At 40.9% G+C, this 20060-nt stretch overlaps 2 protein-coding genes across 2 annotated transcripts; both read left to right on the top strand.

Moving 5' to 3' along the window:
- Nucleotides 1–4504: 4504 nt before the first annotated feature.
- Nucleotides 4505–9540, top strand: odad4 (outer dynein arm docking complex subunit 4). Its single transcript, XM_084431937.1, is given in 12 exon segments — nt 4505–4705; nt 4817–4828; nt 4832–4942; nt 4945–4948; nt 6137–6265; nt 6366–6444; nt 6641–6647; nt 6730–6776; nt 7373–7459; nt 7574–7770; nt 7957–8057; nt 9147–9540. Coding segments are annotated over 12 exon segments (879 nt in total). The 5' UTR covers nt 4505–4636; the 3' UTR covers nt 9183–9540.
- A 1485-nt stretch (nt 9541–11025) lies between these two features.
- Nucleotides 11026–16437, top strand: cnp (2'',3''-cyclic nucleotide 3'' phosphodiesterase). Its single transcript, XM_084413879.1, has 4 exons — nt 11026–11297; nt 13054–13776; nt 13867–13994; nt 14603–16437. Exons 2-4 carry the CDS (start codon nt 13074–13076, stop codon nt 15068–15070), a joined length of 1299 nt encoding a protein of 432 aa, XP_084270005.1. The 5' UTR covers nt 11026–11297; nt 13054–13073; the 3' UTR covers nt 15071–16437.
- The last annotated feature ends 3623 nt before the right edge of the window (nt 16438–20060 follow it).

The raw sequence follows: 20060 nt of genomic DNA, 5'->3' as shown, positions 1-20060 counted from the left end.
AACAAGATGTTGCGGAAGCCATGGACCGATTAGAGAAGGCTGAGTTTCCAGAGGACCGAATCAATGCTCTGGAACCCTTCAAAATATCGATCATGGCATTATCTGAACTATGGCTCACTGGATCTGGAACAATGACTGTTCAACTGCCAGGCATCGATGGAACGATGACGCTGTATTATTCCGTCAGTGACAAACGAGAAGCAGGCGTTGGGTTTATGGTTGACACGCGAGCTGCCAGCAGTGTCACCACATTCCAGCCAATATCGGACCGTCTTGCAGTCCTCACGGTGCAAGGTACCATCAAGACTCATATTGTTGCCGTCTATGCGCCAACCGAAACCAATCCTGATCCAGCAAACGACTTCTATAACGCACTCCAACACACCTTGGATTTCATACCACAGACCCAACTTGATCATCCTGGCAGGTGACTTCAACGCTCATATCGGCACGGACAGAACTGGTTGGGAAACAGCGATGGGAAAATTTGGCCATGGAGAGATCAATGACAACGGATTGCGGCTTTTGTCCTTTGCTGCCACCAACAACTTGCTCGTTGGTAATAGCTGCTTCCAGCATCCGCGCAAGCATCAACTTACCTGGCGAAATCCATCTGGCAAAGACGCTGCCATATTGGACTACATTCTGATCAACAATAGGTTCTGCTTAACGCTGAGGGATGTTCAGGCCATGAGGGGCCCCGACTGTAGTTCTGACCACCACCTGATCCGAGCCAAGACCCAACTCAAACTCCAGCGTGCCAAGCGGACCTCGACTCAACAAGCCAGGCTGGATTGGAGACAACTGGCTGACCCTCCGCGCAGACAGGAATTCCAAATCGCCTTATCCAACCGGTTTGCAACACTGGGCACATCAGAAAAGGTGGACGAAGACGAAAAAAGGATCTCAAGTACGATCATGGAATGTGCCAAACCCCTATGCTCACCCATCCGCCGTCGAACACAGCCATGGATATCTGACGAATGCCTTGATCTTGTAGCCAGACGAAAACAGACAAAGCTGGTCAACTACGAACGATACCGCCAGCTCAATCGGAAAGTCCACTTGAAGATAAAAGCCGAGCGAGAGGAGCAGTGGCAGCAGATCTCGAAGAAGCAGCATCCAAGCACGAATATCACATCCTCTATCGCACTCTAAGACGGCTGAGTGGAAAGAAAGCAGATGGAATGTTTGTGAAGTCACCAACAGAACGCCTTCAACGCTGGAAAGAGTTCTTTGAGGACCTGCTCAATCACGACCCCCCCCAAGGGGCACCAGCGGAGCCGCCACTCATCGACCTTCCTGAAACTCCCATGACCGACACTGTGCCCACAACTCAAGAACTAAAAGCAGCCATCCGGTCACTCAAAAATGGCAAGTCAGCAGGAGTGGATCAGGTCACAGCATAAGCGATCAAAGCCGGAGTATCAAGAGGCCTACAAGCCTCCAACAGCCAGGTGCGAATCCAAAACGAGCTCTCAGATGAGTTTTCCATCCAAACAGGAGTCCGCCAGGGAGATGTGGCCTCTCCACTACTTTTCAACACTGTGGTGGATTGCATGAGGAAAGTCTTTGAGGGCAAAGGGGCATTCAATCTGATCAGATCACTTCTTAACAGACCTCATGTTTGCTGATGGTAGCTCAGTCCTCGCGAACAACGATGCTGAGGCCACGGATATCCTCTACGACATCGCTCAGTTGTATGGCCTTCAGATCACTGCCGAAAAGACCAAAGTACTCACAACAGATGGTTCCCAAGCAATCGTCCACCTTGCCGGGGTCCAGATTGAACAAGTGCAACAATTCAAATATCTTGGTTCGCTGGTTTGCAGGAGAAAAAAGTGGCATCTTATATGGAGACCAACACCAGAATTGGGCAGGCAGCGTCTGCGTTCGCTTCCCTCAAATGGTGTCTGTGGAAGAGAAACAACATCTCCACAAAGATCAAGATCCGCCTCTTTTGAACGCTGATCCTACCAATTCTTCTCTATGGATCTGAAACATGGACCTTGCTCAAGATGGATTTGACCAAACTTAAAGTTTTCCAAATCCAACACCTTCGCCAGATCCTGGGAATTTTGATTCGCGACCGCATCACCAACGACGCAATCCGAGCCAGATGCCAACAACCAGCCATCAAAGAGCAGATACAACAACGACGGCTGAGATGGTTTGGACACGTGTGCAGAGTGGATGCAAATCGAATACCAGACCAACTCCTCTCCAGGAAACGACCAACCCAGTGGAGAATCCAGCGCACTTCACCCAACAAAACATGGCTCAAGCAAATCAATGAAGATCTGAAGAACCAGCGGCTTGACCCACAGCAGGCAAGAGTAGTCGCCACAGACCGAAAAGCATGGAGACAAGTGATCGAACGAGTTCGAAATCCTGCGGCACCCACAGCAGCATACTGGTTGTGAGGTCGTTCTCCCCCAGATGACAGCTAAGGATCAAAGAAGAATGCAATACCCTCTTGTATAAAAAGGTTAATGAAGGGTTCCTTATCATACTCAAAAATTACGACAGTCCTTCCGTTGCTATATGTTGGTGATATTGAATTGTTAGTGCAAACTAGTTTTTCAAATTTTGATTGTGGCCTGCCAGTGCACACAAATTTGAAAAAAAAATGAAAAAATCTAATTTCATCCAAGCTTGCTACCCATGTCAAATTTTAAGAAATAAATTAACCATACATTTGATAAAGATACTGTAAAATAATTTAGAACAGCTTATTTAAGACCCCCCCCCCCCCCCCCCCCTAAAATTAAATTTTAAGAAAATTAAAATTTAATTTTGAAAATGTGCCTTGTCATCTCTGTAAATGTCTCTCTGAAGATACAGAACATATATTTTTTCATGTAACTTCTCTAAATCCCTTTGGAGAACATCACAGGACTGGCTGATAGAAAAAGATGTGGTGAATAACGGTTTCACCTTCACCTCACAAAATATAATGTATGGGATAACCAATGATTGTTGTAGGTTATTTGATTTGATTAATAACATTATATTCTTGGCAAAATACTTTATACATAAATGTATAAATGTTTTTAAATCCCCTCCTTTTGTTTAATATATTCAGAAACAAACTAAAATACTTCTCAGATGCCCTCTCTAAAATGAAAAATCTAAGTGCAATAACATTTTATAATTTTTTTTTCTTGTGTTGAGCTTTCCACGCCTGTATTTTCTTTGTATTATAACTGTTTTGTGCCATTTTGTTGTATTCAGATTTTGTATTCAATAAAAAATAAAAAAAATGCAGCAAAGGAAAGTGAATAATGTGCCTATGTGTCTTTTATTTTTAAATGTGGAAGGGGTATAAAGGGTTTTCTTTATATTGTACTATTTTTTTATATTGTCTATTTGTACACGTTTGTTAAATGTGCTGGTCATAAAATTAGAATCTCATCAAAAAGTTGATTTATTTTGGTTCTTTTGGCAGTGTGGGCAGGTACAAATCCTGCTGGAAAATGAAGTCATCATCTCCATAAAGCTTGTCTGCTGAAGGAAGCATGAAGTGCTCTGAAAATGTCCTGGTAGACGGCTGCGTTGAGTGGACAGCACAGTGGACCAACACCAGCCGATGACATGGCTCCCCAAAACAACACAGACTGTGGAAACTTCACACTGGACTTCAAGCATCTTGGATTGTGTGCCTCTCCATTCTTCCTCCAGACTCTGGGACCTTGGTTTCCAAATGAGATGCAAAATTTGCTCTCATCAGAAAAGAGGACTTTGGTCCACTGTGCTTTATTAAATCCAGAGTCAACGCAGCCGTCTACCAGGACATTCAGAGCACTTCATGCTTCCTTCATTTTCCAGCAGGATTTGCACCTGCCCACACTGCCAAAAGAACCAAAACCTGGTTCAATGGCCATGGTATCACTGTGTAATTACTGTGTGATTTCATGTAATATTCTAATTTTCTGGGATTTTGATTTCGTGGCTTTCATAAGCTGTAAGCCATAATCATCAAAGTTATAACAAATAAAGGCTTGAGTTAAAATATTTCACTTTGCATGTAATGAGTCTATATAATATATTAGTTTCACCTGTTAAGTTGAATTCTTGAAATAAATCAACTTTTTGATGATATTCTAATTTTATGACCAGCACCTGTACAAATGACATTTACAATAAAAAGAAAAAAATTGCATATTATTATTATTATTTGTATTTATTTTTATTGTATAGACCTGATAGTTCCTTCGTATCCTTGATGGTCATTAGCTTTGCTGTTATATTAATACCGTCTGCCTACTTGAATGCCAAATAAATAATATTTAGATGAACGCAAGCTGCAAAATATAACTTTTTGGGGAAAATTTCGGTTATAGCACGTAAGTACTTTAACAGCGTCAATACAATGCGAATGAACTGCTGAAACCATATTTCCAGTTAATTTGTGTTGATTGCAAGTCACAGGAAGCGGAGAACAGGTGTCAGTTGCATGTGACGTCACTGGCAGAGGAAGAGCAAGGCTGCAGCCAGACGCTATTGGTCGCTCTTATTGATTGTGTACTGAAAGGTTTTGATATAATTCTGCTTAGAATACGCGATTAAAATGTCTGATAACAAGGAAAAACAAGTGCTAAAGAGAACTAACGCTACCTTTAACAACTAACGTTATATGGCTGAAGGTCAACAGCTGTTTAGGAAGGGCGAGTATCATGTCAAAGCTATCGAGTGCTTTTCCATGGTGAGCTAATAACTACTATGCTAAACACATATCGCATTGCTTACGTTCAGACGAAATAAAACTGATTGCTTTATTTAACATTTTATACGCGTCTTCTCTGCTATCCAACAGGCTTTAAGTTTATAGCCGGATGATACGAACTGTCTGGTCGCCAGATCCAGGTGTTATGTGAAATTAGGTGATGCAGAGAGCGCGCTGAAAGACGCTGAGACCTCCCTCAAAGACAACAAAAACTACTCCAAAGTGTGTTCATCCGTCCTAGCTTCCTTTTTTTCTTTTGTCTCATCGTTTGTTCCAAAAGTTAGGCTACCATTAGCATTTCACGTGACACTTTGTGATTGGTATTTTGTATGTAATCCAATGAAATTAATGATTTTTTAACAGTGGCTTTTTTGGAGCCACTATATGAGCTCTCTATAAAGCACATCTGAATTGTCTGACGTTTAGCAAAAGTTTGGGGTCACTATTCATTCACAAAGGATGCATTAAATTGATCAAAAGTTATAGTAAATACTTAATTTTTACATAATAAGATTTAAAAAAAAAAAAGTGTCTGACGTAAAGTCAAGAGCGATATCATTGTGCAGTGTTTACCTCAGTAAGTTGACTGAGTGGGTTTCTGAGCTGGTGTGAGTGACTGGAGGCGGGGCTAATTTGAAATATTCATGAATCCGCATGTACTAAATGAAGCAAGGATGTAGAGTTAAAAAACTTGTCATTTTGGTGATCAGAGATTATTAGCTAACTGATGAGTGACTGACATACGACAACTTGGAGATAATGTTGGAATTATGATCCTAATTTTTCTCTAGGTCACTCCACAATGTTTGTAGCAATGTAGCAGACCAAATACATAACACAACCAGCTGATTATTTAAATGTTATTAATATAAGTTAATAGTGCTTGCTAAGGACATTTGAACAAACCCCTAAATATAATTATGAAACTTTGGCACATAACTGTGTACCATTTGTGCCATGGACATGAACAATACATCAAATTCATCTACTTGTTGAGAAGTGTTATTACTTTTATAAAGCTGCTGCAGATTTACTGTTGTTTAGCGGTTTTTAGTGGAAGAAATCCAGTCTTTTTAATGGGAATCCAGTCCACACATTCTGGAATTTCCCATCAGGGCGAAACAAATTTCACAAGAGATTCACATTTGTCACGTTCACCACGTTGACCAACAGAAAACTGCTTGATTTGAAAATGACTTCTGTGGAATTTTACTAAAATTACCAAACCTTAAGAGATTTTTTTAGGTGACACATGATTTTTGCCTGGTGGACAAATAAAACAGGCCAAAAAATCCAATAGACTCATAGAAACAATCTTAGCAACACTCTGGTATCGCATGGCATTTGGATTGGCATTTGGATAAACTGTATGTTATTGGGTTTATTGAGAATTATTTGTTTAATTGGCAGCCTTGAGTGCCGGCAATGCAGAAAGCGGCCTGAAGAAGGCCCGTGAGCTCATGAAGGTGGTGAAGGAATGGTCTGAGCAGATGCTGCCCAATAAGAGAGAAGTGTTTGGGAACCTGCACAGCTGCATTGGTAGAGTCTGGGAATCTCATCTGCCCAATACTTTAAATATATAATATCAATAGCACAAGAATCAGAGATACCAAAAAAATGTCTTTTATGTTCTGTGTAGGCAATGCATTGATGGATCTTGGGAATATGGACAAGGCTCTGCTTCATCATGAGAAAGATCTGGAGCTGGCCAAGAAAGGGTAAGCGCTCATGAGAGCTAAACTATCTTTTGTTGTTCTTGGTTGGTTAATTGGTTAATTTGATCTAGCATACACCTAACACATTATAGACTTCTATAATTCAATGTTAGGCTGCATAGATTAGGTCAGCCGGAACCTTGTTACATAATAAGAAGGATGGAGTCTATGCTAATATTAGTCTCTCTGTTTATCCGAGGTTTACCGCAGTCCGCCGGATCCAGGCCGGATCCAGATCTGATGAAGGACCTGCGCCTGGACACGATGACAACGCAGTCCTGAAGTGTCAACCAGTCCCTCCCCTGTGAAGGCCTCCTTCCCTTCTCTTTACCTCGGTACAGATCAAATGTTGTCGGGATAATTCCGGTTCGCGTGGCTACGTAGACGCGACAAAAAAATTCTGTATTATACATTTTTAGGGCCAGACAAGTAGTTTATTGAGGGTTGATTTGTAAAGAAGCCTACACACATATATATTCAAACCGCATACCTTATGCTGAACACGTAATGTGCATGTGCACGTTAGCGTTTTTGAGGTTTGTGCAGAGATAACGGATAATTGTTTGCACCTTTGAACCTATTTCAGGGAGTGCGATCTCGAGACACCAGGCACTGTTTTGTGCGGGTGGGCGGCCGGAGTGCGTTAAGGGTTTTCCTGTTAGAACGGTGTCGTGTAAGCGGCCCCTAAGTTAATAACTAATGATCTTCGTAACGGAAGTGAATCAATCAATCAAACCTAACTTTAGCCGGACAATAACTTTATCCTAGAGAGGTTGTAAAGGCTAAACAATCTGTTACGGTAATTTCATATTATCACTGTAAAGCTGCTTTGAAACAATCCATATTGTTAAAAGCGCTATATAAATGAAGGTGACTTGACTTAATAAACTACTATTCATCAGGTGTGTTTGGTTTGTGCTTCGTGTCATAGCGACCTGACGGACAGTAAATCCAGGGCTCTGGACAACATTGGCCGTGTGTGCGCACGGATTGGCAAGTTCCAACAAGCTATAGAAGTGTAAGTGCATTTGCCTTTAATTAATGTTTACTTTGGTGTTGATGTACACAGACAAGTCTATTGCAATAGTCATTTCATTTTGTTCTGTGTGTGTTTATGTATGTGTTTGCATAGCTGGGAGGAGAAGGTGCCTCTAGCATGTGGCGGGTTAGAGAAAGCCTGGTTGTTCCATGAGATCGGCCGCTGCTACCTTGAGCTTAAGCGCTATGGCGAAGCACGAGACTATGGCTCCCGCTCGCTCACGGCAGCGGATGACATCACTGATGAGAAATGGCAGCTCAATGCCAGTGTGCTCATGGCGCAGGCCGAATGTGAGTCCAAACTACATCGCCCAGAATCCCAGGAAGTCAGCAGTTTAATGCACTCTGTGACCATGAATAATCTGATTTCCCTCAATGCTCAGAATCAATAGGACGTTAATGTGGTCGTTATGTATATTTGATCTACGCCATGCTGTGCGATTAGATCACTTTACATCCTCTTTCTCTCTTACATAGTGAAGCTGGGTAACTACAAGGCCAGTGTGTTACACTTTGAGAGAGCACTGGACCGGGCAAAACTGCTGCAGGACGACTCTGCCAGCGAAGCCATCCAGAAGGTCAACACAGACATTCCTATCCTGCTCTCTCACTCTCTCCCTCATCCCTCTAACCATCCATCTCACTCGCGGCCTTTTCTATAGTCCCCTTCAAACTACATTAAAATGACTGAGATTCTAAATCACACAGGATGCACGCTATTGTTTCTGTGTATGTCACAGAGGACCAATATGGAAGTTATTGTCAGTTTGACTAAAGGTGCGGTCACATTTACCATTTTTCGGCAAATGTTTGCAGGCAAATTCCAGTCATTTCAATTAGAATCCATGCGATCAGAAAATTTGCAAGGACAAGAGATTTCCACTATGCAGATTTTGCATTGGGTTTATATTGGTCACGCTTGGTTTGTAAAGCTGCTTGGTTTGAAAGTGTGAGCCTATGCTTCATACATTGCTACTGACAATGGACAACTGACCTTTTTTACCAGCAAAATTTTGCTGAAATTTCACTAATGTGACCACACCTAAAGCCTCGCACCTTGCAAGTCTGGTTAGTAATATTCTGCAATGTCTATCCTGTAGCATTCCCTTGAAAGTGTTACTCACTGTTAGTCACTCATTTAAATGGTCAGGCAACTCCGTCAAGCCACACTACATTTTGTCTTTCGCCTCGTAGGGCTTGTGCATATTAAACATTAAAAGTGGATGAAAGGAGATTGATTATGGAAGCTAAGAAATATTAGCTTATATTAAATGACAAAACCACCTTGACTTCCGTAAGGAAAGCAATGACAAAGATTATGCTTGGAGAAGCATTTTAGAAGTCATGAAAATAAAAAGTTCCGAAAGCTTTATCTTAATTTGATGCCAGGAAAACAGCTGTTCTGATGTTACATTGCGCGCATTACGTCACTGGAATCTTGTCATGTTGTGCGTAGTTAGTACACGGTGACAGAATTCTTAACAATACTAGTTGTTTTGTCATAATATGAACTGATAATTGTAATATTTACATGCATTCATTGACCAGTTTTCATTTTTTGCATGTTACCTGATTCTTGACTATCCCGTTGCTCTAATATCATATTTCTTCATGTTTCTCTGCTATTATTTGACTCATTTTAATCAACTCAATTTCTCGCCCTGCAGGCTCTTCGTGATGCAAGACACAGAGTGACCCAGTAAGAAGAGAAACCCATGTGAATAAAATGTCTGCAATCCACCTCCAAGACAAGTCAGAACTAATGCATCCTTACTAGTGGAATAAAATCTGCCTGAGGAACATTGTGTTGGATTGCATTCGGGTGTCATTGGTTAAGGATTACTTTATGACTGCCTTCTCTGTGCTTGTTTGCATATGTTAAAAATATGTTTTGCATAGTTTTACATAAACAGACTGTCACAGTTTCAGAGTTATAACAAATAATGTTTGATATTTGTGATGCAGTGTCCAAGCGATGTTGCCCAGATACTGTTAATGTTTTGCTATAGACACACACTTGTGCTGTTACCTTCTGCTGATAAAGAGAAATACTCATAATCCAAACATGTCTGAACGAAAATCATTCAAATGAGTTTAGGTTTGACCTCTAATTAAGTTTACACTCCATCTATTGAGTCAGTATTGACTTTGCATATGTGCTCAACAAAAATTAACACAAGTATATGCCCTGACAAGATTGTTTGTGTGAGAGAGTACATTTGTGTGGGTTACATCTGCTAGTTACGTAAACACACCACAAACGCTTGTGAGAAAGTGGTCACAGCCAATCTGCATTCGTGCTGAACTCTACGATGATAAGCTGAAGCAGCGATTGTTAACTGCTAAAACCTGTCAGAGCTATGTCAAAGCGCATAACCATTCAGCTGCTCTTCATACGTTTCACACGTCCCTCACAGACATCAGCAAGACATAACATGCACTCAGTTTTGCTAGGTATGCTCTTGTACAACAGGCTTGTAAGCATACATTCAAAGAATAATAGGTGCCTATGGATGCTTTTTTAATCTTTCCAAAACCTCAAAAATGCACAATGGAAATTAATACTTTGAAAAATGTATTGGAATGTATTCATTATAATATAATCTGACAATCTTCATATTCCTTTTGAGTCTGCCAGAAGTCAAGTTCATACTTGATGTGTGTGTGGAGCAAGTGGTGGTTTGTTGTTGTCTCACCAATTGCCTCATCAGGTTCATTTTACTGTTGTTGTAGGTTTATTCTGATTGAGGTGTATTTTAATTCTGATTCAATTTAAGAATCTGACATAAGAGGACACAGATATCACAGTGCATTAAAAAATACTGTTCCTCTTTGGCTTTATTGCTCAGTGTTAGGCTATTTCAGTGTTTCGATCTTTCACCAGAGAGAGAATCTCATGTATTTTATTGTATTTAATGAATGTTTAATATTACCTCTAAACTTTGACTAGGCAAGGCATGTTGCATATTAATTGTTTTAGGAACCTCAAAGCATATTTTAATTTTTGTGTATTTTGTGCTACTCCTTAACGATGTTCTAGTTGACTTCATAGTGTAGGTAGGGCCCAAACATAAACTCAAGCCCAGGGGCCCTCAGTCCTGGCCTGTATGTGACCCTCCCAACACATAATTGATTCGCACCCTCTACTAACAGTATTAGACGGCTTAGATTAAGCCAGGATTAGGCCTTAGTTCAATTAGGACATTTAAGTAGCCTTTATAAACATGCCTAAGAAAAAAAAAAAAAAACATTACTGGTGTGTATCTTGAGACAAAACAATGGCACTGACATATTTTAAGATATGCCAGTGTAAGTCGCTTTCCGTTAAGACAGCTCAAACATGCATTTTAGTCTGGGACTAAGTTTAAACCTTGTCTGTGAAACCAGGGGTTAAGAGATTTAGCCTATTTAGAGTTAAGATTTGTCATTGTTATAAAATTAAAGTTAAGATGGAACTGTAATAATGTAGGAATTAAACCATATGATAATTTGAGACATAAAAATAAGCAGTAAGATTACAAAAAAGTACCAATTCCGGCTGGTGACGTGCACAGCAGTAGCGGGAGCGCGCTTAAAATTTGCCTCTGCTCTGTATTATCTGCCTCTCCCTTCCGTGTCCGCGCTCTCGTGCACGCAGGGAGCGTGCTCAAGTGCCAGTGGTTTCCGTTTTGTTTCCTGATTATTGCTAGTGCTCGGCCAGGCGGGGGTTTTCAGCGCAGCGCTCTGGAGAAACGTGGAATTTGGCTGTACGGTGCTTTGGACCTTTAGCCTCGGGAAACAGTGACAGCTTTCCATACATCTGCCAACGTTGTAATCAAGTGAGTTGCATTTACGCTGTGCACTGACTATTACATTTTTAATCTTGTTTATCATATTTGCAACCAATAAGTTTGAATATGCAAATCTAAGTTTATACAAAACGAAAAAAACAAAGGGTTTAGATGTAACAAAAAAAAATATTGTTTGTGGTGTGCTTTATTTTCCAGCTGCGCGAGGCATTGCCACGCTGATTTGTTTTGTCTGCATGCAGCGTGGCGGGCACTGCCACTCCCCGAATCCCTGGCTTTACATTGTTACCGCTAATTAACGGAGTTCGCTTATTTCATCATATTCGTTTACAAGCTTCTGTAGATTTAGACATTCGTTGAATGAAGTGCAGTTTGCGTTTCTTTTGAATAGGCGCACAAATTGGCCACCAAGTGATCTAAAATGTGTGTGCTCAATGTCGTTAAATCAAGTACAGTTATATGCGTGTGTCGCGTGGCCTCTGCTTGATTCGTCGCTACTGTCTAAGTGAATCTAGGGCGTTTTGGGTTTTCTTTGTCTTCCATAGATTAGGTGGCGTGCCCGAATCTAATTTGATCACACAAAGGCTGCGTATCAAAATCCAGTGAGCTGCCTACCTAGACAGCATTTTGGGAATGAGACACATTGAAATGAGTCAGAATGTGTTTGCGTCCTAGAAATACTGTCTAAGTAGGCAGCACAGTTGATATTTAGGCACAGCCACAAAGAAGTGGCCCAAATTATGTGCAGGTGTTTGTGTCTCATGGTTCACTGCTGGGCTCTTGTAAAACAGGCCCCTGCTTCTGCTTTTCACACACTTTCAACAGAATCTGGACCGTGGCCAAGGTTAAATTAAAGCCTTGCTTTTTTAAATCCAGCCTCTGCATTGAAGAGTTCGTGTTATTTAGTGTAAGTAACGGGTGCCTTTTGAACCCATGAGATGTGAATGGTGTTGCCTGGCTGATAGGGTTGTCATTTGATTAAGCTCTTAAGATTTGCATAGTTCCATTTAAAATGGGGAACAGATGTATTTTCTCCAGAAGATGATGACAACTGGTTTCACAATAAAAGCATGTAATTTGACATCGGATGACTCGGTTTCATGTATCTGGACTACAGCTGTACTTCTGCTTATTACTCTGAGTCTGAAATCTAGCAGCTACTAATTTAGATGACCGCTATATGACGGTGCATCATTGAGACGGAAGTCTTCCAGCATACAGTTTTTGTGGGTTTCTTTGGGCCTCTTTAAAAGAGTTAAAGATGCGAGACGAAGAGAAATATGGATAAAAAGCAGAGTAATGTGTAAGCCAGAGAAAAAGCAGCTCTTGCATTGGCAGTCTGATGGCTGCTCAAATTTCACAAGAAATGCACTGTGGTGTTTTATTTCATATGAATTCGAATGTGCACTGGTCTAAACTGAGCAGTGGTTTTCGGATTTGCTTGGAAGGACAAGAGCTGGACTCCGTACAGAGGTTGCAGAACTGAAATATGCAGTTGTGGGTAGTAAAATTGAAATTTCCAAGAGCCTACGTGCTGTGAAGAGTCTAAAGAAGTTGTCGTTTCAACTACCATGTTCAGGTGTATATTGCTTTGCATTTTGGGGCAATTGGAAGACAGGTTTGCAGTGAGTTTCTGTTAATCTTTACCAAGCGTTCCTGGAGCTGCCTGTCATTTTAACCCTTTGTTAACATTTGCATGGAGTTCTGATCATGTAATTCATCTTGTTTGTGGTCTCCCTTAAAAATGCATTCACACTCACTATTGCAAACTTGTCTTGTTTTTTAGTAGCGGCCTGCTGTGAAGCAATGGAAGCTGAACAGAATCAGGAAGTTCCAGAGGCTGTTGCTGAGACACAGGAAGGGGCAGTGCAGCAAGAGGAGAAACCGGAGCCCAAGTCTGGAGAGGTGGCTCAGGCACCTTCAGAAGCAGCAGGTCCTCCAGAAGCGGCCTCTGAGATGGAGCATTCTGCTGGGGAATTGCCAGAAAAAGAGAAAGCGACGGAATCTGAAGCACCTCCTGCCAAACTGTCTGAACCCGAGCTGGCTCCAGCGAAATCTCCCGAGGAAACCCCAGCTGCCGAGTCATCGGAGAAAGTCCCTCAGCCAGAACAGCAGAAGAAATCTGAGGAGCCACAGGTTCAAGTGAATTCTGAGCCCGAGAAGCAGGAGGAAGAAGCTGTGAAAGAGGTAGAGCCTAAGAAAGAGGAGGAGCCTGCTAAAGAGGCAGAGTCCAAACCCACTGCTGTGAATGAAGCCAAGCCAGAAGAATCCAAGAAAGGTGAGGAGACTAAGACAGAAGGAGGAGAGGATAAGGTACCACAACCAGAGGATGATGGGGTTCAAGCCGAGCTTCCAAAAGAGGCCGAGACCCAGCAGAAAGAGCCGGAGCTGCCTTTCTTCTTTGGCTGGTTCCTGCTTCCAGAGGAAGAGGAGCGAATTAAGTGTGCAACCATGGACTTTCTCAAGACTCTGGACACATTGGAAGCCTTCAAAGAACACATCAGTGAATGTGAGTTGCCTGTGTAAACGCATACAAATGATTCTTCTCAGAGTTTGTGTGCTTGTCGATATGTTGCTGATTTTGTTTTTGGTTTCCCAGTTACTGGTGAGGCAGAGAAAGAGGTGGATCTTGAGCAGTACTTCCAGAATGCACTGCCCCTCCACTGCACTACAAAGTTCTGTGACTATGGCAAAGCAGAGGGGGCAAAAGAGTATGCAGAGCTACAGGTCAGTTTTTCACACAAGCCTTCTTCCTCCATGTTTCATATGTAGTGCAAATGTAATAAGTGCACAGGTGTGTTTTTGGAAGATCTCAACTTAATAATAATATTTTCATTATAGCCATTAACTAATACTCTGGATGAATATTTGAAGTCTATACTTGTTTTTTTACAATAAAATATTACAGTTGGAATCAATCATTAAAAGATTTTGATGTACAGTAGAAAAGAATGGTAGCTAATAATTTAACACCTTTGTAATTTCATTAATTTATAAAGCACAAATGAGCAGAGCAATATTTGACCACAGTGCTGTACAGAAAATAAGTGTATATATAACACATAAGTGAAATAAACTGTTTAAGATGAGTTAGTAAGTAATACATATGCAAGTATGGGGAAACAAATGCAAACACCATTGGTGAAAGAAAAAAAAAAGTAAATGTGTCAGTGTATACAAATAGATACATGTGTGAATGACTAGATTAATAAAAGCTGTAAAATTGTTATTCATTGTTAGTTCATGAAACCAACTGCATTCATGTTAACAAATTGAACTGTTGTAAAGTCCTACCAAAATATACAGTACTTATTTGACCATCATTTTTCTTGCAGGTGGTCAAAGAATCGTTTAGCAAGTCTGATGAGCTCTCAGTCACTGCCCTCATAGTGACCCCTCGTACGTTTGGGGCCCGTGTGGCTTTGACAGAAACCCAGATGAAGCTGTGGCCCGAGGGAGCGGACAAGGAAGGCGTTCCTCCGGCCCTCCTGCCCAGTGCCGAGTCTCTCCCAGGGGGTAGCCGTGCCCATGTCACATTAGGCTGCTCCGCTGGCGTGGAGGCGGTTCAGACCGGTTTGGATCTGCTGGATATCCTGGCTCTGCAGAAAGAGGGCAAGGAGGGCACCCAGGTCGAGATGGAGTTGGGTACTTTGTCCTACCTGAGCGAAGGCCGTTGGTTCCTTGCCCTGAGGGAACCGATTACCGCAGACACCACCTTCTCTAGCTTCTCTGAGGACAAGCCTACCAGTGACCAGGGCAAAAAGGATGGAGAGAAGAAAAAGAAAAAGTGTACCATCCTGTGAGTGGAAAGCGAGGAGGAGAAGAGAGGGGGGAAAAAGACGTTTTTCCTAAGGGCTCTGGCCCTCGGTTGGCTGAGGATGATGTTGTGTTTTTGCATGTGTGTAGGTGGATTGCGTGTATGTTTCGCAGCTTTAGTGTGTGCACAGGGATGGCTTGGGATGATTTGGCAGGCAGTGTTAGACCAGACGTTCCAAAGCGGCCTGCTGGCTCCCGGGTGTCTCTTAGCTGGTGCCTTTTTTGCTTTTTCCTGGCAACACAAGCTCAGAGGCTTTAGTATCTGCCTTAAGGTCATGGTTCACTCTGCTGGAAAGTTCACTTTGCATTAGGAGCTAGTTTGCGTTCACACGGCTGTTTGGCCGCCACACCATCCCTGTTCCCTTTACACAGGTACATTCACGATTGGTCTTCCTTACACGTGACTCATGTAGAACACTTAGATTTAGCACAACTTTACTGGTTTGATTAACTGATTTGTACTCTGTCCGAGCTCAGTTCTTGTTGATTAGTCCAGAAACATGGTTCGAACTGCCTTCAAATTCAGTTTGAGGCTGGTTTTGCTGTATTTTAGAAGATTTTCATGCTAAATTTACATTTAGATCTTCTATTTCAGGAAATAGAGCATTTTGATCTTTCAACACAGGATGGCTTGGTATTGAGTATAAATCTGTTAGTTTAGTATGTGATTCTTTGGTGTCCCTCTCTTCTGCCTTTGTGGAGCTGATAATTTCCAAGAATTCATTCTGCACCGTTGTTATATTCTCACTCCTCTGACCGTGATCAGGTGTGTGTGTGTGTGTGTGTGTGTGTGTGTGTGTGTGTGTGTGTTTGTGCATGCCTTTTGCAAAAAAAACAACCCACATTATTCTTCCTTTTCAGTCATGTAATATTTACCAAGGTTTTTCTTTTTATCCAATAAGACTACATACTCTCTGTGACGTTTTTATGCTAAAGTGTGTGTGTGTATGTCTGTCTCCGCGAACATTCTCCTAAACTGTCTTACCGTTTACACAGTGTTGGTCAAACCATCGGAGACCTCTTGAATTTACAGCTCATGATGTCGGATAAGACATGCCTGTGCTTCTCTTCATTATATCTGTATGATCAGCTCTTTCATAAATCCAGTATATTCACATGTGATAGTAAATTTGCTCTCTCTCTCTCTCTCTCTCTCATTCATATCAGTTTTGAAAAAATGTGCACTCTAAATACTGTGACAAGCATCTGTCTGGTGCCTTCCTCTTCTGTAGGTTTCTAGATGGCCGAAGCCATGCTTCTCGTAGGTCTGATATCAAGGCACTAAATTTTTGCACTTACCTTGTTTTTCATTTGTTTTTGTACACTTAATAAAGAATGTGCTTGGCTCTGACAACCCTGTCTTTCTGTTCTTGCTTTAAGTGAATTATGTTCTTCATGTTTCTGGGAACATTAATTTATTCTTTAGCTTGTTCTAATTAAGGGCGTGTGTTATAATTTTACCAAATGGGTGCATTCCACCTCAAATAGTTTCCACCTTTGCCCAAAATTAGTTTATGCGTAACCGCAGCTAACATCTGGTTCCTAATCAGCACGGGTTTCTGCATTCATAGGAAATGTAACTATCTTAAAAATGCAGGGTAAATAACTACAGTAGTCAACATTTGAAGTGGATCAAAACCTTTCATCAAAGTTATAACATGAATTTTGAACACTGCCTGTTCTTGTCTTAGGACAACTTTGATTAACTTTTTTTGGTCCACTTCAAATGTTGACTACTGTGGTTTGAGATGCTTGTGAATATACAAGTTTTAGTTATTGACAGTCATCAGAAGTGCATCCTCCCATTCTTAATTCACTCACGGATGTGTCAGTGTTCTGCTTTTGCCAGTAGGTGGTGATTGTCACCACTGAAAGCTTCTAGAATCTAGATGGAAGCCCATGTAATCATGCTGATGTAGCTTAACAGCTAGTGAGTTGACCAACCAGAGAAGCAAGGTGGTTTAGTCTTGGTATAAATATTTATCTCTGTCTGACATGCAAGTCTTGCCTTGACAGTATGTTTGTATCAGCATGCTCAATACCTCCCAGGTGATAATTTCCTGCCAAGTCTCATTTCTCTAAATGTGCTTGAGGTGCTTTTATTTTATATATATATATGTATATGTATACACACACACACAGGCTTTCAAATGCATTTCAGATGTATTCATTTTTTAACATTTTATTATTTTACTGCCTTATGTTAAACTACTTTAATTATTTGTCTAACATCAATCTACACTCCATACACCATAATGACAAAGCAAAAACAGATTTCTGATAACTTTGCAAATGTATTCAAAATAAAACACTTTAAGTGGAGTTAATGGCAAATAGTATACAACTGAATGGGTATGATTTGGAAAGGCACACACCTCTCAGTAAAAGGTCTAAAAGCTGAAATTGCATATCAGAGCAAAAACCAAACCAAAGAAACCCTCTGAGCTTAGAGACAGGATTTTATTAAGACACAGATCTGACGAAGACAAAAAAAAGTTATTCTGCTGCATTGAAGGTTGACAGAAGCATGTAATCCCTAATGGAAGAAGTTTGGAACAACCTCATCCAACCTGACAAAGCTTGAGAGGATCTGAAGAAAAGAATGGCGGAAAATCACCAAATGCATATGTGCAAAGCTTGTCACATCATACCCAAAAAGACTTGAGGCTGTAGAGGTGCTTTAACTAAGTAGTGAGTTAAACTTATTCAATGTACTTATTTCAGTTTTTCCTTTTTAATACATTTGCAAAGTTATCACAGATCTTTTTTTGTTTTGTTTTGTAATTATGGAGTGTAGATTTAACATAAGGCAGCATAACAAAGTGTGAAAAAAACCTGTTTGAACTCGTTACCTGTATAAAAGACACACACTCAATCAAACAGACTCCAACCTCTCCACAATGGCCAAGACCAGAGAGCTGTGTAAGGACATCGGGGATAAAATTGTAGACTTGCACAAGGCTGTGATGGGCAACAGGACAATAGGCAAGCAGCTTGGTGAGAAGGCAACAACTTGTTGGCGCAATTATTAGAAAATGGAAGAAGTTCAAGATGACGGTCAATCTCCTTCGGTCTGGGGCACCATGCAAGATCTCACCTCGTGGGGCATCAATGATCATGAGGAAGGTGAGGGATCAGCCCAGAACTACATGGCAGGACCTGGTCAATGACCTGAACAGAGCTTGGACCACAGTCTCAAAGAAAACCATTAGTAACACACTACGCCGTCATGGATTAAAATCCTGCAGCGCATGCAAGGTCCCCCTGCTCAAGCCAGCGCATGTCCAGGCCCGTCTGAAGTTTGCCAATGACCATCTGGATGATCCAGAGGAGGAATGGGAGAAGGTCATGTGGTCTGATGAGACAAAAATAGAGCTTTTTGGTCTAAACTCCACTCGCCGTGTTTGGAGGAAGAAGAAGGATGAGTACAACCACAAGAACACCATCCCAGCTGTGTAGCATGGAGGTGGAAACATCATTCTTTGGGGATGTTTTTCTGCAAAGGGGACAGGACGACTGCACCATATTGAGGGGAGGATGGATGAGGCCATGTATCGCAAGATCTTGGCCAACAACCTCCTTCCCTCAGTAAGAGCAATGAAGATGGGTCGTGGCTGGGTCTTCCAGCATGACAACGACCGAAACACACAGCCAGGGCAACTAAGGAGTGGCTCCGTAAGAAGCATCTCAAGGTCCTGGAGTGGCCTAGCCAGTCTCCAGACATGAACCCAATAGAAAATCTTTGGAGGGAGCTGAAAGTCCTTATTGCCCAGCGACAGCCCCGAAACCTGAAGGATCTGGAGGAGGTCTATATGGAGGAGTGGGCCAAAATCCCTGCTGCAGTGTGTGCAAACCTGGCCAAGAACTACAGGAAACGTATGATCTCTGTAATTGCAAACAAAGGTTTCTGTACCAAAAATTAAGTTCTGCTTTTCTGATGTATCAAATACTTATGTCATGCAATAAAATGCAACTTAATTACTTAAAAATCATACAATGTGATTTTCTGGATTTTTGTTTTATATTCCATCACTCACAGTTGAAGAGTACATAAAATGACAGACTTCTACATGCTTTGTAAGTGGGAAAACCAGCAAAATCGGCAGTGTATCAAACACTTGTTCTCCCCACTGTATATATATATATATATTTATTTATTTTTCAGCAGGATTTGCACCTGCCCACACTGCCAAAATAACCAAAACCTGGTTCAATGACCATGGTATCACTGTGTAATTACTGTGTGATTTCATGTAATATTCAAATTGTTTGAAATCCTGTTTTCGTGGGTTTTATGAGTTGGAAGCCCAAATTATGTACAAATAAACAACTAAATACTTGAAATCGTTTAAGTTGTGGGCCCTGAATCTATAATCTGTGGAAGTTTAACGTTTTGAATGGAATTATGGAAATAAATAAACTTTTCCATTATATTAATTTTTTTTGGAAAGGGTCATATATATATATATATATATATATATATATATATATATATATATATATATGTATATATGTATGTATGTGTATATACAGTGCAATGCATAAGTGAATACACCCATTCTAAAGTTGACTAAAAAGAGGAATAAAAAATCATATTTTGGAAATTGAACTTAATGCCTTAATTAAAAAAATTAGGAAAAATCCAACCTTTAAGGACACCAATTTTCTTTGTGAATGAATAATGTATCGTAAATAAATAAATGTTCTTCCTTAAAATACAGGGTGCATAAGTGAGTACACCCCTATGTTAAATTCCCATAGAGGCAGGCAGATTTTTATTTTTAAGTATTTAAAAAAAAAAAAAAATTTAGGATACTATGCATCCTGATAAAGTTCCCTTGGCCTTTGGAATTAAAATAGCCCCACATCATCACATAGCCTTCACCATACCTAGAGATTGGCATGGGGTACTTTCCATAAGATCATCTCTCAATGCAAATCAAACTAGCTTTTAGGCTAACTGAAATAAAACCATGC

The sequence above is a fragment of the Rutilus rutilus genome (assembly GCF_951802725.1).
Source record: "Rutilus rutilus genome assembly, chromosome: 1".
NCBI classification, from domain to species: domain Eukaryota; kingdom Metazoa; phylum Chordata; class Actinopteri; order Cypriniformes; family Leuciscidae; genus Rutilus; species Rutilus rutilus.
Note: the sequence above shows the minus strand (reverse complement) of the source record. Positions and strands in the feature narration are given on the sequence as shown.

Bases quoted from the DNA above. Each gene is read 5' to 3' on its own strand.
- cnp (XM_084413879.1), top strand. From the start codon at position 13,074: ATGGAAGCTGAACAGAATCAGGAAGTTCCAGAGGCTGTTGCTGAGACA. The intron at 13,777-13,866 runs GTGAGTTGCCTG...TTGGTTTCCCAG, and splicing joins CAAAGAACACATCAGTGAAT to TTACTGGTGAGGCAGAGAAA. The intron at 13,995-14,602 runs GTCAGTTTTTCA...TTTTTCTTGCAG, and splicing joins AAGAGTATGCAGAGCTACAG to GTGGTCAAAGAATCGTTTAG.